The sequence below is a fragment of the Daucus carota genome, chromosome 9 (genome assembly GCF_001625215.2).
Source record: "Daucus carota subsp. sativus chromosome 9, DH1 v3.0, whole genome shotgun sequence".
Classification (NCBI taxonomy): domain Eukaryota; kingdom Viridiplantae; phylum Streptophyta; class Magnoliopsida; order Apiales; family Apiaceae; genus Daucus; species Daucus carota.
Genome location: NC_030389.2, coordinates 36,019,313 through 36,037,479, shown reverse-complemented (window position 1 = coordinate 36,037,479; position 18,167 = coordinate 36,019,313). Strand labels below are relative to the sequence as shown.

Here is an 18,167-nt window from a genome sequence, read left to right as displayed (position 1 = left end):
GAGCTGACTCTTCAAGTTGACAACAGATTAGAGATACCAACACGGTAACTAAAATAAAATATAATTCAAAAATCAATAAAATAATTTAGAAAAGGCCGGCACTTACATCACTGTTCATCATGGCTCGGGGTCAAACGTTATTCATTGACTTAAATCTGTACATTTATAAGGTTGAGCCAGCTAAGTTATAGTAATATACATGGTGGACACTATATATAGTATGTAGTTGTGTGTTTAGCTAAGCAAGCATACTCAAAAGTCTACTACTACTACAATATGTCATTGCATCTAGCTTTCAAAAACCTATCAGCTAGCTCTCACTAACAGATTGATCGAAAAGCTAGTTAGTGATCACCATGAATTTTATTGATAGGTCGAGGCCGAGGTCCAACCCGGACACTACAATGGCTAACCTTAGGCAATTCGTAATCACTCAATACCAGGCTGCGCCAAGACAAGTTAAAAACATGGCACAACAGTTCTTTAATGCTATGGACAGAGATGGAAACAAGAGTGTTGATTATTCTGAGTTCAAGTTTTTCTTGGTTTCGGAAGGTTTGGAGTACTATGCAGGCCGAAACTTGTTTATGATGTTAGACGGAGATGGCAATCGAGGTTTAGATTTTTGGGAGGTGATGACTCTGTACTACATTATTAAAAGTGGGAGGCCGTTCTGTTTTAGTTGTGACATTTTTTTGTCGGGTGTTTATCAAGTGTGTAATATGTGCCGTGGAGGTCCTTCGTATATCTGCAACAACTGTCAACAAGGCCACCTAGCAGAGCACCTTCAGGTAATACTTACAAGTTAATTATTCATGTTGATTAATCACCTGATGTAAATATGTTTATCAATTATTTGCTGGTGTACTACCACAATATATGAATTAATGCAGCCAAAGATACGTCAAACAATACGTCCTTCAATGAATAGGCCTCGAGCACCAAATGCAGGAGCCATGTATCCTTCTCGTGGCCATCCTGCCAGGTTTTCATCATCTAATTCCATGGTTCCCGTGACTAGAAGTGCAGCTCATGTAAGTCCTCAGACTTCTTATCGTTTATATGTAAGTGTAAATCCAAGAGATGCCTTATACGATGTACTTAGTTATAATTTAGGGCATTTCATAAAAAAAGTTGATGCAACATTAGTGTCCCGGTTATGTCTTATATTATATTGTAGGACAACCTTTTTCGACTCTTATTTTTAAGGCACCTCTTTCATTGTTCTATCCTATATTTTATAATAAATTATTATACACACTCTTTGTCTCTCTCTACTTTATATTGTTCTTTAATGATGAAAAAGAACTTTTTAAATATATATTGAGGACAATGCACATTGTTGAAGTTGAAATTAGTTAAATATGTCCTAAATTACTAGCTAGGACATAATTTTTTATATTATATTCAAAACTTCAATTACATCACTCTAGGAAGCACAGACTCCAGTACGGCGACACTAACACAATATACAGGGATTGACAATTAGCCAAGAGTCTTGCATATGGGGCACGACAAAAAAAATAGTAATGTAAAATATATATTTTATATATGTTGAATATTAAACAATTTCACTCTTGAACTCATTGTCCACTCGTATATTTATATAATCAAGCAATCTTTAGCAAAGAGGTTTTGGTCGCATTCAGCTGCATTTGCGTTCTGACACACCACATGGCATATGGGATACATACTCAACCGTATCGGTGTCGTGTCCCATATCAGCGGTCTCCAACACATATGCGGCAACCTTTTTACCGTGTCCGTGCTTCCTAAATAACACTGTTGAACCTGCTCTAAGATACCGTATATATAAGTATTAATTTGGAAAAAATTTATCATCTTCAGCCTATAAGGATATTGATATAAGCCAACAAGGTGTTTGTGTGGTGGTAGAGCTCGTGTACCCCCTTTAGGAGGTCGGGAGTTCGACTCTCCACGTGTGCGTGTGTAATCATTTAGCAGAAAAAAAAAGGATATTGATATAAACATAATACAAATCTTCTAGTTGCCCGATATATACAGTAAACTGATTATGTTTTCCCCTGCACGCAGTTTTCATCTTCTAATTCCATGGTTACGATGAACAGAAATAATGCTAGTGTAAGTGTGCTCTAAACCTTCTTGGCTTGAACAATTATTTCCAATGAACAGATATATACAGTAAACTAATTATTATGTTTCCCCCTGGACGCAGTTTTCATCGTCTAATTCCATGGTTCCGATGAACAGAAATAATGCTAGTGTAAGTGTGCTCCAAACCTTCCTGGCTTGAACAATTATTTCTGATGAACAGATATATACAGTTAACTGATTATTTTTCCCCTTGCAAGCAGTTTTCATCGTCTAATTCCATGGTTCCGATGAACAGAAATAATGCTAGTGTAAGTGTGCTCTAGACCTTCCTGGCTTGAACAATTATTTAGATAAACATCAAAAATATATAGAACCTAGACACATGTAATATATGGCTATACAGTTTCAGGTAAGGGATGACTACAGCTCATTGAGGACAGCATACAAGGCATTTGAGATGGCAATGGACATGGCAGACTTAGCTTCTACCTTGGCTTCCTGTTCTATTATGTGACACATGATCAAAAGCTTCATGTTTCTGTACCTTGTTTTACATTTTCTGTTATCCCAAATAAATCTAGTGAAGTACTTTTTAAGTTATAATGGTTCTTTTTTGTCAGATAATATACTATTATCGATATATTTTACTACCAGAGAATTACTATGTCGACAAAGATCTGTTTCGTAGACTAGACAGGGAGGATAATGGGAGTCTGGACTTCTGGGACGTAATGACTCTCTGCTATATTATCATTATCAGAAGTGGCATCTTACTCTGTTGTTACGAATACCTTACTATGATCTTAATACTTAGTTGTGCTTAATTGTTCTTGTGCTCTCCTATTTGAATTCTAGTGCTATTGCACCACTTGAAAAAGAATCAGATTTCCTGGCAAAAACAATATGACTGCTGCATTGATATGTATTACAAATATTTAAAATTATAGAGTTATAAATTGTAATATTAATTAAGAAAATTCAGATCAGGGATGTGCTTTATATGTGTTTTACTGTTAAGCTTGACAGTGTTTGGTTCCAAGTTTACATGTTGGTTGAGCAAACTGTAAGCTAGACACGGAATTACAATGGAGGCAAAGAGAGAAGTGTATTTTACCTACATTTTGCAAAATATATCTACTTACAATCCCATTGCCCCAACAATCACAAATTTCTAGATCCGTCCTGCTAATGGTTCTAGTGATATCCTTCTACAGACTATGGCTTGCAATACGATTACATAGTTGATGAGTATAACATATGTATTGCAGTTAATCTGATTATGTATTGAATATATATTTGCTCAGCAGCTACTTGAACATTGAAATTTTACAACACAAATATAGTTATTTTACAAAACAAGTATAAGTCATTTGGAATTTGAAAAGAATAATAATATACAGGTTTTGAAATATAACTTACCATTACGACTACCACCATCAGGTTTTGAAATATAACTAACCATTATGACTACCGTCAGGTTCAGCAAAATACTCTTGCAGCCATCTTGGCTTTACCAGTTTCTACTTTTCAATGTGTATCAGTGTAAGCTCGATTTGGCATAATAGATCGCTGTTCTAGTTACCAGCATTAAAGCAAACTGACAACTACAAAATGTAAATACCGTATCAATAATACTTCTATTATTAATATTTCAGTAGTGCATTAATACTTGATACATACCAGCGAATGTAGTTTAACAACCTTCCCTCGGACTGTATAGACAATTAAGAATCCATACATTCAACACCTCTATTATTTCCAGTAACATAAAATAATCTACATTCACCGAGATGGTTTAATGATGATGTATATAGATATAGAGTACATTAATATTTAATACTAACTGATTTTCCATATCACAAACAAAGACAGTACATGAAAATAGGTCACAAGAAAACAATGCAATTTGCAACTGGGAAAATATTTAGACTAACGTCAGGTCTGAAAAGACTGTAAAATAGACAAAACAAAGTTCGTAACGAAAAGATCTTCTAAAACAGAGATGTTCCCTTCCCCTTCTTGTCTCCGCCAATCTCAAAATGCTTGCATCTCTGCACTCCAAATACAATTTAGTTTAGCTAAGCAAGAATACAATATGAAATGAAACTGTACAGCATGTGATAACTGGGAACTAACCTTGATGGGATGCTGTGACACATGTTTGCAACCCTGGCATTGCAGCCTCAGCACAATCTTTTTAGTAGTCTTTGCCTGACGAGGGAACAAAGTAATATAGTGTAAAAAAAGAGAAGGCCTTATAAAATTGGAAACCTGGATTTATTTCACTACCCATAAGACATTCATTCAAGGGATTTTTTTTCTTCATATTTTTAGTTTCAGTCCTATGTACAATTTTATAATTCCAAACCACACAGAGTATGAGAGAATGGATGGGCATAATATTTCATCGAAGATAAACCCCTTCAAGAATAAAGAAATAATGCATAGCAATTTTCTTAAGTATCAGACTAATACTTACCTTCTTGTGGAAAACTGGCTTAGTCTGTCCACCATAACCAGACTGCTTGCGATCATAACGTCTCTTTCCTTGGGCAGCTAAGCTGTCCTTCCCTTTCTTATACTGCGTCACCTTGTGCAACGTATGTTTCTTGCATTCCTTAGACTTGCAATAGGTCTTCTTTGTCTTTGGCACGTTCACCTACAAACATCAAAACACGATAATTTCAGTCTAGAAATACCTTCCCCTACACTCCAGAACATCACCAGTTAGTTGTCAATTTCATTCCTCCGAGTATTAAAATTTCACTATTGAAGTGCACAACAAATTTTTTTAATTCACACCCAATTGGTCAGTGCAGACACTACGAGATTTATACAAAAATTAAGTCTAATAAAGAAAGACCAGGATTACCAGCAAACAGAGCATAATAAATGATGAAAAACATTAATTGCAAAATACAAATTACTAGTAATGCAGGACCCGTACATCTTAAAAAATAAAACAAGTAATTTTGGTCAATTTGCTATACACCATTTTTTTGGAAATATTTCTTCACAAACTTATATGAATACCGATTTCAATCTAGAATAAAATCCTTCACAGAAAAATTAACATTTTGTTCAAATCAACAACATTTTAATCCTCAACAAAACCTATCATCTAATTCTTAAAATCCAAACTAAACTAGCTCTAACATCCTAAACGATACTACTACACTCACAAGAAACCAGATTTTCCAACATCAATCATTACATCATATCTCTACTTCCTGCACGAGCTGCAGTATCCAAAAGCTAATCCAGACTCCGTAAAAAATACAAGCAGCATACCAAACAACCTATTAACTCCAAAATCAATCTCCCAACTCAATTTTGCATAATAATCACGAAAACAAAACTCTAGCAGTCCAAACTCCCAATTTACAAAATAAGCTAAATAACCAGTAAAACCCTTTTCACTATATATAATCTCAGCATAATAGAAATGCAAACAAGCTACATCAACATATCAAAATCATACGTAAAAAAAACATCAGATTCAATTCAATTCACATTCTCAAACACTCAATTTCACAAATATCAAGAAGTTTAATAACACAAACATATAACAAATTACTTAATGACAAAAATGTTAAACAAGATCAAATAATTATTTTTGAATATGGATACAAGTAGATGTATGTATAAGAGATGGAGTTTGAAGAATTATTACCATGGCTGAAGGGCAGCTGAGAGATCTTCAAGCTAAAGATGAGAAGAAGATGCGGCCAAGAAAATGTAACGAAGAATGTTAGTATGTATATATCGATTAGGGTTTATAGTTTTGTTGGGCCGTATTAGTTGTCCAAAATATTAGGCTCCGAGATCAGCCCATTGCAAAAGGCCTATATTTTGAGACCACACTGTCGTAGTAAAATAACTTTCCAAAAAATAATTTTTAAAAGGGAAAATCAATTTTTTTGTCACTCAACTATTTTTTTCTTTAGAAACCTACCACCGAACAATAAAACCGCGTAAAATTAGAACTATACTAATTATTTAATTAGTAACTAAGTACTCTGTTAAAAATAATTAACGGACGTTAAGAGTCATCCCAGCTGGACATTCTCTTGACACGTGGCTGCTTACATGTAAGTTTTATGTTTAAAATCTGAGTAATTAAGTAAAAAGAAAAACCAAAAACACATAACAAATACAAAAACGTATATCCCCGATCAAACCAAACCCTTCCTCTACTGATCAAACAAAACCCTTCCTCTTCTGAAAGCTTCTGAGGGTTTCATCATCACGATACATCACAGGGTTATTTTAAACTTTGCATTCAAGGTATGATTAAGACAAAAACTTACACTATCTCGTTACTATGTCATGTAATCGAATCATATTCATTTGTTCTAATTATTGCTGACTAATTTTTATGTAGGTTGAATGGATACAGTCAAGCTCGAGATACATCACGGGGGTGAGTTTAAAACTAAAGAAGGAATATACTACTACAAAGGAGGTAAATCTGCTACTATCTATGGGGTTGATGTTAGTGACTTGTCGTTAGAGCGTTTCTTAGGTTATTTATATGATGTTGGATATGGAACTGGTCTTAAAGTTTATTATAAGAAACCTCTGACCATTAGTCAAGAAGCTTATAGATTGTTGTGGGATTTTGAGTCGATTAAAGAGATGCGTTTTGATGCAATTAAATATGGTATTGTTTCACTATATGCTGATCATTGTGCCGAAGAGAAGAAAAAAGATGTCAATGTTAGTGCTCATCATGATCTGAATGAGGTAGGTGATGTTAATGAATTAGATGATCTTGATCATGAAAAAGATGTTGACAGTGAGTGTAGTACTGATGATGAACTTTTATCGAGTGATGATAATGATGTAGAATCAGATTATGATGAAGAATTAGAGGAAATTAGAGAAAAGAAAAGAATGTTAAGGAAAGGAAATATTGATCCTTTAAGGGATGGTAATCTAACTGAAATGCACATTAGCAATGGTACTAACAATGTTACAGTGGATCAAGTGGTGGAAGAACAACAGGAGAGACAAGAGAGGCAGGAGACAGAGAGAACTACAGGGCATGATGATTTTTTTGGGGAAATGCCTGAATGGAGGAATCTTGTGCAGCATGAGTATGAAATGTTGGGAAATTTATTTCCTAAGTTTGATGATAATCAAGATATTGGATGTGACAAGGTAGATAAAAACTCAGAAGAGAAAGAGGACAGTGATTCATTTGATGTGCCAAGCCTCCAATCTACTGATTCTAGTGACTACGAAGAAGTTGACAACATAGATTTCAGGAAAAAAGGTAGCAAGAAAAAACAGGTGAGACAATATCCAACCTTCAATCCAGATACACCTATAATGCATATTGAGTTTGAGGCTGGTATGATCTTCACTTCAAGAGAGCATTCGAGAGATGCTATAAGAAATTATGGCGTGGCTAAACAAAGAAGAGTTTATTTGAAGAGATCAGATTTCAAGAGAATGCAAGCTAAGTGTAGAGATGGCTGCAAGTGGGAGCTTTGGGCTAGTCGAATGCGGGATGATGAAGCTTTTCAAATTAAAACCTATAAAAGAGAACACAATTGTATCATTGTAAGCAAGCAAAGAATGGTTAAGGCTGACTGGTTAGCAAAGCAGTTCGGGAGTACTATCAGAAGCAACCCAAGATGGAAACTTAAAGAGTTTGCAGAAGCCATAACTACAAAGTTCAAGATACAATGTACTTTGAATCAGTGTTGGTGGGCTAAAAAAATTGCTATGTCTGAGTTGGAGTCTGTTTTAAAAGAGCATTATGGTAGATTATAGGATTATGGGGCTGAGGTGCTGAGAACAAACCTTGGAAGTTCTGTGTTTATTAAAGGAGAGGTAAACGAAGAGTGTGAGAATCCGACATTTCAGAGAATGTACATCTGTTTTGAAGCATTGAGAAAGGGATTTTTAAGTGGTTGCAGAAAAATAATAGGATTAGATGGTTGTTTTTTGAAAGGCTATGTCAAGGGTGAGTTGCTGACAGCTATAGGGAGGGATGCTAATAATCAGATGTTTCCAATAGCATGGGCAGTTGTTGAAGTTGAGTGCACAGAGTCTTGGGTGTGGTTTATCAAACTGCTGAAAAATGACCTTAATCTTGGTGATGGATACTCATATACAGTTATATAACAGATCAGCAAAAGGTATATTTACATCCTTTGTACTGCACTTTTCTTGTTAGAAGCTTTCCTTGTACTTGTATGTATCATCTGTATTTTAATCTGGGATTAGTTTTCAGAACTTTCTAGCATGCTACAGCTTTCTGGTAGATACTTGATTAACTCTATCGATAACTATAAGTTTATATGACTAAGGAAAATTGTATAAAAATAGAGTTGGCAGAAGATCTGGTGATTTGGCAAATTTATGGTAGTATGATTAACTATCCGATGGTTGTTTTGGCCTTGTAACTTATTCAATAATTATTCAGCTCAAAAAAAAAGGAGGGGAAGACCTCCGAAGGCCTCAAGTACTCAACTTCAGACTAGTGGACGACCAGCTGGTATGGGAGTGCTAATTGGAGATGATGGACATACATACTTGTCCTCATCAACAACTACAATTAGATTGACTAGCTCACAGCCATGCACTCCAAATCAGGATACAGAGGAGGTACAAAGACAAGCGAATTCAAGTCAACCATCTCAACAAAATTAATTTTGCGTGGCGAAATATATGATGATTGCATCTCTTAAGTACTAGCCATTTATTGTGAGACTATGTAATTTCATTTACTGTGAGACTATGTAATTTCTTTTGGTACGAGACTTGTGTTATCAAATTGCAAATGAAAGTATGAGACTATATAATTTCATTTGCTATAATTGCTTTTGGTGTTATATTATGAAGTTCATTTGTCTCTTTTACTTTCAGTTTCTTATCAGTACCTCAGCCAGGAGCAATGAAATAGCACAGATACTTGCCGACTATATAAAGTCACACTAGCGATAAAAAAATTAAAACATTAGTTCAGTGGTAGGTTTTTAAAGAAAAAATAGTTGAGTGACAAAAAAATGATTTTCCCTTATTAATATATGTATATGACACGTCAGCATAACACATCAGCGAGACAATCCACGTAGGCGCTTTATTTAACGGTCAGAGGTCAAACTTGACGGAATGTGGTACAATCCAATACAAAAGTAACGTTAGTGATAAAAAAAATTAAAACATTAGTTCAGTGGTAGGTTTCTAAAGAAAAAAATAGTTGAGTGACAAAAAGATTGATTTTCCCTTTTTAAAACGGTCTTTCTAATGTGTGCCCAAGGGCATACAATAAACACTAAATTCTATAAAAATGGACTATTTTTATTTTGATCGGTGGAGTTGATGTGAATGCAGGGGGGCCATTATCATTTATTGTTCATCCACCAATCAAAATGAGCTATTTTTATTAGAGTTAGGGACTATTGTGTGCCTTTCGGCACACCATACAAAATCCCTTTTTAAAAAATGTACGAACTGAAATAAATGTGCATATGTTAAAAGATATAAGTATATAACTGATAACTTGACACACATTATTAATTTGAAATTTTCGTAAGAGATTTAATTTTATTATATTTGTAAATTTATTTACTGGTGTTTTTAGAAATACAGTATATCACTAATCACGCTTTATATAATTTTATCTTATTATAGAATAATTATTTGAAATAACAACTAATTTAAAAGAATTTCTTGTTAACATATTTTAAACAATAATTAAATTCTTAAGAACAGAATGAATAATATTTCGTTTACAATATACTATTCCTGTACTTAATATAACATAAATATTTAAAACATTTAATCTTTGATGATCTCTACAATATAGGAAAACTTGTCTCCCAAAATATTTATAAATATTGACGTATATGATCATATTTCCGAAATTTAAAATATGATTATCATGAAATTCAGGTTTCAAATTAGTCATGGAGCGTCACAACAAATATTAACCCCTCTCTTAACCTTATTCCTCCCTAGCCTCTCTGTGATAGTAGCCTCGGACTTCCAACAGGAATGCCCCAAATCAATTAATTATTTTGTTTTCTTCTTAATTTTTGAATAATATTTTTTCCCGCACAACTTAGAAGTTAGATCTAAAATTATGGGAGATTTTGTTGTTTTTAAATATAATTAATTAATAAGTGCAAAATATAGCTCATATCTCTCATGTATATACACAGATCCATGTATAAAGAGTATGACAATTGAGTAAGCAATATGCAAATCATAGTATCAAACAAGAAGTACAGATGCCGGATATGTAATATAATATAAAATGGCCGACTGCCGGCGAGTCTAACTAATTAATATGCTGTCTTAAGTTAATATAAACTTGCTCTGAAGGTCAGATACAGACTCACTGACCATCAGAAGAACACTGATGGAGCCAAAAACATCACAACTCCCTCATAAGCCAGTTGAAGATGAGACACTACTCTACAACCAAGAATTTCTCGAATTCCTTTCTGGCTTGCCAAAGGAGAGAGTTATCGAGAAATTCGAATCATATCAGTACCAAGGATTTTGGTACAATCCTCCACTTCTGCATGGTATTTTTAACATGCAGAAGCATTTTCAACCCTGCGAAAATGATATCTTCCTTGTGACTGCCCCTAAATCAGGCACCACCTGGTTGAAAGCTCTGATTTACGCATTAATGAACCGCGAAGCCCACCCTCCTCAGAGTCCTCATCATCCTTTGCTTAACAAGACTCCGCATCAGCTCGTTCCTTTTCTAGAATTTATTAATCCCTCAGAATATGGCTCGGTCTGCAACTCCCCGGATAGAACCACTAGGATCCTCGCAACTCACTGTCCTCTAGTCAGCCTCCCGAAATCCATCACTGATGATCATAGCCCGTCGAGCTGCAAAATTGTTTACCTCTGCCGGGACGTCAAAGACAACTTTGTTTCACTCTTTCACTTTGCCCAGAAGAACCAATGGCACATTTCCTTGGAGGAATCTTTTGAATTGTACTGCAAAGGATTTAGTGGAGCCGGACCAGTTTGGGATCAAATCTCGGGATATTGGAAGGAGAGCTTGGACAGGCCACATAAGGTGTTATTTATGAGGTATGAAGAGATGCAAAATGAGCCTCAGTTTCAGCTCAAGCGACTTGCTCATTTTCTTGGGAAACCAATTTCTGAAGAGGATGAAAAATCAGGTGTAGTTGATCAAATCATAAATTTGTGTAGTTTCGATACTCAGAGTAGGCTAAAGGTTAATAACACGGGAGATTTGGTGTGCGGTTTAAGCAACAGTTCATTTTTCCGCAAAGGTGTAGTTGGAGACTGGAAAAATTGTTTAACCATTGATATGGCTTCTAAGTTAGACCAGATAACAGAAGAAAAATTCCATGCTTTTGGGTTATCTATATGATAATCCCATAACATTAGCATGTAGTTTGTTTAATGGTACTAATTAAGCCCACACTTGGTCCTATCACTTTATACATTTCATAGTAATACGTTTGAAATTCCATGTAACAGTCTTACTCCCTCCGTCCCATTTAATTCTATAAGTTTCTTTTTTACTATCCGACATGCACTTCAATGCTCTTATAAAATATTGTTCTGTAACTTATTTTTAAAATTTTCTTTTTCTGAATAAAAATATATCATTCAAACTTTTATACAGAGAAGAAAAATTTTAAAAATAAGTTAAAAAACTATACTTTACGGGAGCATTAAAGTCTGTGCCGCGTTCCCGTCTCCCAATGTATACTCAGGGCGACGGAGGGAGTAATACATTTTATATAGTTGAAAAAATTCTATATTGTATTATTATAATCAGCCACCAGTACATAACTGTGTTTATGTCGCACTTTGTGTCGGTCATAGGTTGTTCACCAACTGAGCTGTTCGTGAACAGTTTGAGCTCGGCTCGACTCGTTAAAACCTCAAGCTCGAGCTCGAACACGTAAATGTGTTCGTTAAGAAAACGAGCTCGAGCCGAGTTTTTAGTGCGTTCGGCTCGAGCTCGGCTCAAACTCGTTCCGCTCGTTAAAACTCGAAAAAATGCAATATTTTTAGGATATTTTTTTTATCGATCCAACCGTATGGATGTTAACATATATACATTCTAGTGAAATAACCAAAGTTTCGAAATAAAATAATTTTATTTGGTTAGCTATTTGAAGAGTCAACTAGCGGTTTGACCTTATTTTTATCCTGGCTCGACTCAGTTCGTATTTGTTCGCGAATAAACTCGTGTTCGGCTCGTGAGTTAACGAGCTCGAGCTCGAACACAATTTTGGTTCGATAAAAAAGCTCGGCTCAGCTCGTCAGAAAAAATTAAAACTCGACTCGGTTGGGTCAAAACTTAGCTGGGCTCCGTTCATGAAAGGCCTTCGTCGGTTATATAGAGAACCGTAGCCTAAATATATTATATGCGTCCTCCGTAAGCTTTTTTTTTGTTTTGAAAATGAGAATAAATCTCAACGAGAAACGGCAAATCACCGTGATAATTCTTTTATTTAAGAAAGCTTATTATCTAACCGTCGGACATGCAAGATGGTCGGAGAAATTTAGACAATAAAATTTTAATGTCTAAAAAGAAAAACCGATTTTCTTCCAGGAATCCTGAAAATAAAACAAGAGAAACAAAAAGAATATAAGTCGATATATTTAACAAATTATATCAAAATATTCCCACAATCATAATAACTCATGATTGAGACAATTAAGCTCTTAATTAAGGCATAATAATAAAATATTAATGTCCTTAATTAAGAAACAATTAACGCCTTCAAATAAGGCACAATTAACGCCCTCAATAAGAAGCACAATTTACGCCCTCAATAAAGAGGCACAATTTATGCCCTCAATTAAGAGGCACAATTTACGCCTCAATTAAGACACAATTAGCGCTTTTCTTTCTGAAACCGGATCCCGTCCCGAAACCGCTGTCACCGCTAACATCGGCCACCACCGATATGCTATCGGTCAAGTTGTCTCGTCGTATGCGAAACGAACAACGAAGCGTCTCATTTGTAACACGAAAAACCGCCAAAAACACCAAAAACCAAACAAAACACAAGTATTAAACAAACAAACAAATACCCACAAACAAACAAGATTAAAGTCAACACTTTTTCGCCATTACACTCAAAATAAATCAGAAAATGAAAATAAGAAACCAAAAAATAAAAAGATACCTGAAAAACATAGTTAAGTATTACCGGGAAACCGTCCTCCGTAAGCTTTAATCAACCCATATTGATTTGTGTCGGCTAAACTCTGTTGTCTTCGCCTCATGGAGCGCCGAAACTTTAGCTGACGGTCGACACAGAATGAATTAGGGCTGAGCGAAAAACCGAAAAAGAACCGAAACCGAACCAAAACCGGTAAAAACCGATAAAAACCGATCCGAGAAAAACCGAACCGAAACCAAAACCAAAACCGAAAAATTAAAAACCGAACCAATGTTATGGGTTCGGTTCCGGTTATTGGTTAAAACCGAACCGAACAATTATTTAAATAATTAATATATTTATATATATAATTTATATGAATTTTAAAATAATTTGAAATAAATATTTAAGAACCACAAGTAAATGAGAGATTTGGGGATATCTACAGCTTTCCCATTTAACATCTCTGGACTACCACGTATAATATCCTGCAAAGATAGCACATGAGTATGATATGTGCAGCAACCAAGTTAAGACTTTTTGTTTGATAAATGCATTATGCTGCAAGGGCAACAGCTGCAACAGATTATACTTGCTCCGCAGCTAAGTGATCATCTACGGCTTTCTTCTTCATGTCCACTGACCGAGCAAGACTCTATGTGTTTTGATATCTTTTTCGGTGAGTAGGTTAGTTCACGTTGATTATTACGTATATATTACACGCGTTAATTAGTCTTTTTCGTATATTATTTTTAACAAATAAATTTGTCGGTTTTATAACCGAAACCGAACCGATTATAACCGAACCAGGGTTTTTTAAACCGAAACCGGAATCGAATCCGAACCGGCAGTTCCGATTTTTAATTTTAAAAACCGAAGATATATGGTTGCGGTTCCGGTTTTATCCCGGAACCGAGCCGAACCGGCCCATGCTCTCCCCTAGATTCTGAACACTACTTCTACTCGGCTAGTGGCCCTTGGTTTATTGTTTTATACTTATATTTTTATTGTTACGAACTTTGTATGTGCGATCTAATGATAATTTTTAAAATTATAATTTTAACAAAATTATATATTTTAGATTCTTTTATTTTATTTCAATGTATTTATTGTAAAGAAAAACCATTTTCCAACCCCAAATTTATGAGTTAATTCGCTATATTTTAAAAAAAAAATCACTGATAACTCATAATTTGTACGATTTGCATGTGTAATTTATTTTTACATCAATTTTAAGGGAAATGTTGACAATGTTAAATTCTTTTACTAATTTGTTTTAATTTTTGAAAAATTGACTTTACAAACATGTATATGATCATCCTAAAATAAAATTTATATATTTTATTATTTGATTAATAGCTTTATAAATAATAAGTCATAAATTATCAATAAAATTAGGGGTCGTTTGGTTGGGTGGTATGGGGAATCAGGTATGGGTATGAAATCAGCCAAACCCATACCTAGTGTTTGGTTGGATTTTTTTTTATCTTCATACCCATACCTGAAACCCCCCGATTATGACTTTTTGAAACCCAAGTGGAGGGGTGGGTATGAGATGCTGGTATGGGTATCAGTATTAATATTATTCTTTTTATATTTCAAAAAAATACTAATAATAAAAATAAAAATATTTATATGTACAAATAAATTTTGTTATTAACAATAAAAATATTTATAATTTTTTATTTAATAAAATAATTTAATTTAATCAATAGCACCATAATATTTTAAATTAAATAGATTCATTCCAACACTCAACCAAACACAAGATATCAGCAATGATACCTTAACCCCATACCACCCCAAACCGATTCTTAATTCCAACCCGATACCGCTCCACGAACCAAACGATCCCTTAGATAAATAATTAATTAAAATTTTTACTTATAAATAACTTCTCATTATATGTAATAAATAATTTTTTTTAGTTTAGATGATTTAACGTTGTCCAAAAATGATCAGAATCTAAATAATAATCCAAAATATATATATTTTGAATTGAAATTTATTGGATGTAACTCAAATCACAATTGGATATCACCCAAAACAATACATATACATATGTTCTTTAGATCAAATGGGTTGGTCTGAAGTTAAGTTTTGAAAACTAGCAAAATCCTCTTCTAAACATGTTACTTTACAAGTATTTAGAATTTTAAAGTTTATATGATCAAGTGAGTTGGTTGTAATTTTCTGTATTGCTCATTTCAAGTTTCTTAAAGGCTAAATGACTTTTTAATCATCCATGTTCGGGTAGTATTTCATATGTTATGATCAACTTTCATATTATATTTCATTTTTTGACTTCATACAGGTGTTGAGGGCTAATCCCAACATATTGGATACTTGGATTGAATTGTTAAAACATTGAGACCACATCCGCATCCATATATACCCCAAACAAATATAAAAAGATTCTTGAAAATAAACATTTACTTCAGTTTTATTAAAATATTTGAAACACCCCCTTGCGGAAAGAAATTAAATTGGAAACACCCAATTAGGATTGAAAATAAATCATCATATAGAGATGTTCAGACACAAAAAAATCTTTGCTCCTCACTCTTGACCAGTATAAATATCAGATGAACAACAGAAATGGCTCAAGCAAGTAGCCTCTGATACAAGAATTGGAGGACATTCTTGCAACCTTTCCAAAACAAAGAGGTATTATTTCATCCTATTCCTATCAGCATCAAGGATTCTGGTATAATCCCGTTCTTCTGCATGGAATTATTAATTTTCAAAAACATTATGAACCCCGCAAAAATGATATCTTCCTTGCTACTGCTCCTAAATCTGGCACCACATGGCTGAAAGCTATCCTCTATGCACTAATCAACGGTGAAACCGGCCCGCCCTCCTAATGATCCTAACCATCCTTTGCTTAGCAAAACTTCCCATTCCCTCATTCCTTATATTGAATCACTTAAACCTTCTGAATATGACTCCGTTTGCAACGCCTCAGACCCAAGCACTAGCATCTTTGGAACTCATTGTGCTAACAATTAACAAATACTACAGTACCAAGAGTGCAAATAACCTGGAGACCACAAAACAGAATGAAGTAAGAATGTAGCTAGTGTTGGATTGCCGCAGAGAGATCGCGTCAAGATTCCGAGTTCCAATGGTGCAATCTTAGAGTCACCGCCGAGACTCAAGATATATCTGTGTCCTGCTACTTCCATAATATGGGTAAATTAGAGAGGGAGGGAGGATATACAGTTGTTTGAGAGAAAAATAAAGAAGTTTGATACAAAAGTCTCTTCATATTATTCTCGAAAGGCATCAAACTGGATCGCCGAGGGATCCTGTCCAGATTACATGCTCGAGGTTAGTCATTTGATCTTCTGCTCCTTGGTATGTTACTGTGAATAATGATGACAGTCTCTAACACTTCCTTTGGAAACAATAGGCAGATGAATGCTCTTTAAATAGAATAAACTGCTTAAATTTTACTTAATTTTGAAACTGTTGACAGTGCATAATTTGATTTATAGACACACATTGCTGAACATAATATCGATGTGCTCTAATTGATCGTTCTTGCATGTGATTTGTCGAAGTACAAAATGAACTGGTGGTGGCTCATCATAGTCAATTACTTGAAAAAGAGCACTCTGGATACCAAGTTTTACTTAGAGATGGCAAGGTATTTGGTTATTGAATGTGTACAATTTACAAATACATATGCACATGTAATCATGTTTTCAGTCATATTCTTTCGGTGTCAGGTCGAAGATCTTTCTCGAATGTGCAGACTTTTTCTCTAAAACTCCCCGGGGACTGGAACCAGTGGCCAATATATTTAAAAGAGTACGCTGCATTTCTTCCATAATTCAAATGAAGTTAAAAGAGCTTACCTTAATCCATTGTGTTCCACGATGCAGCATATTATGTGTGAAGGCACAGCTCTCATCCAACAGGCAGAAGATGCAGCAGCAAATTGCTTCAGATTATTTCAAAATACTCATGAAAAAAAATTAAAACTGTGGGGTGCAAAGTGAAAACCCACATTTGTTAACTTTAACGGTCAATTAAACGGAGAGTGGTCAAAGGGGTGCAAAGCGAAGCGCTTTTCAGACTTTAGAGTGTATATTGCCAAAAAAAATTGTTTGAGACCAAATCGAAAAAATAAGTTCATATTGTAGTTGCTTGTCATTTAGCAAATCTGAACTGAATCATGAATGAGTCAAATCATTAAGCCGTAAATAGTATATTGATAATACTGTTTGTTAAGTAATTATATCTGAATAATCGGCATACAATTTTATATATTTCATATAAAAATAATAAATGTGTAAATAAAATATGAAAATTACTATCTTGTATTCTTTTGAGGATCTACATTTTTTGAACCAAATATAGATCCTCAAAAGAATACATATACTTTATTTTATAATTCTTAAGAATTTTTGACGATATTTAGAATTATCTTTTTTTTAAATGTTATGAAAAGATATTGTAGCTATTATATTTGAATAAATAATACATCATGTTTAAATCAATTTTCTGAAAACATTATTTAACATATACAGATTTATTACCAAAGCAATTTATATTTTAATAAAGTAAATTAAACTTTTGTTGGTTAATTTTATTTTATATTTAATTTTTGGGTTGCTCTTGTTGTTTTCGGAATTAAAATTCAAGTTTTGTTTAGATGAGTTTTTTTAATATTGGAAATTTTAATTTTATATTCTATTTTATATAAATTATTGTTAAAATAAAAGCGTGGGAAGACGATATCTTTTTCTCATCATAGTGTGAGAGTTTAGTTTTTCTCTTCGTCCTGTAACAAGGAATCGTGAGAGTTTTTTAATGGCACGTTATCAAAATCTGGATGAACAGTTAGCAGATCTTAACATCGAGGATGAGGAGAATGAAGAATTCATTTTTGAAGGTGATGTTGAAGAACAAGTCAATAAGTATGAATTATGTCTTGTGGGGAGATATTTGACG

At 34.1% G+C, this 18,167-nt stretch overlaps 3 protein-coding genes across 5 annotated transcripts; 2 read left to right on the top strand and 1 right to left on the bottom strand.

Annotated features, from left to right (window-relative positions):
* The first annotated feature begins 219 nt into the window (after positions 1–219).
* Positions 220–2,900, top strand: LOC135149734 (uncharacterized). 3 transcript variants are annotated; one of them, XM_064085569.1, is made up of 6 exons: positions 220–791; positions 894–1,034; positions 2,056–2,103; positions 2,198–2,245; positions 2,337–2,384; positions 2,480–2,900. In XM_064085569.1, the coding sequence occupies exons 1-6, from the start codon at positions 357–359 to the stop codon at positions 2,588–2,590; spliced, it is 831 nt and encodes a 276-aa protein (XP_063941639.1). In that variant the 5' UTR covers positions 220–356; the 3' UTR covers positions 2,591–2,900. The 3 variants fall into 3 exon arrangements, with proteins under 3 accessions (XP_063941639.1, XP_063941641.1, XP_063941640.1); XM_064085571.1 differs by lacking the exon at positions 2,198–2,245; XM_064085570.1 differs by lacking the exon at positions 2,337–2,384.
* A 1,002-nt stretch (positions 2,901–3,902) lies between these two features.
* LOC135149735 (large ribosomal subunit protein eL42-like) lies at positions 3,903–5,908 on the bottom strand. Its single transcript, XM_064085572.1, has 4 exons — positions 5,750–5,908; positions 4,556–4,735; positions 4,213–4,287; positions 3,903–4,127 (listed from the first exon to the last, which is right to left on the bottom strand). Exons 1-4 carry the CDS (start codon positions 5,750–5,752, stop codon positions 4,068–4,070), a joined length of 318 nt encoding a protein of 105 aa, XP_063941642.1. The 5' UTR covers positions 5,753–5,908; the 3' UTR covers positions 3,903–4,067.
* Positions 5,909–10,422: 4,514 nt separating this feature from the next.
* On the top strand, positions 10,423–11,609 carry LOC135149340 (cytosolic sulfotransferase 13-like). Its single transcript, XM_064084863.1, has one exon. It carries the CDS (start codon positions 10,454–10,456, stop codon positions 11,450–11,452), a length of 999 nt encoding a protein of 332 aa, XP_063940933.1. The 5' UTR covers positions 10,423–10,453; the 3' UTR covers positions 11,453–11,609.
* Positions 11,610–18,167: the final 6,558 nt, after the last annotated feature.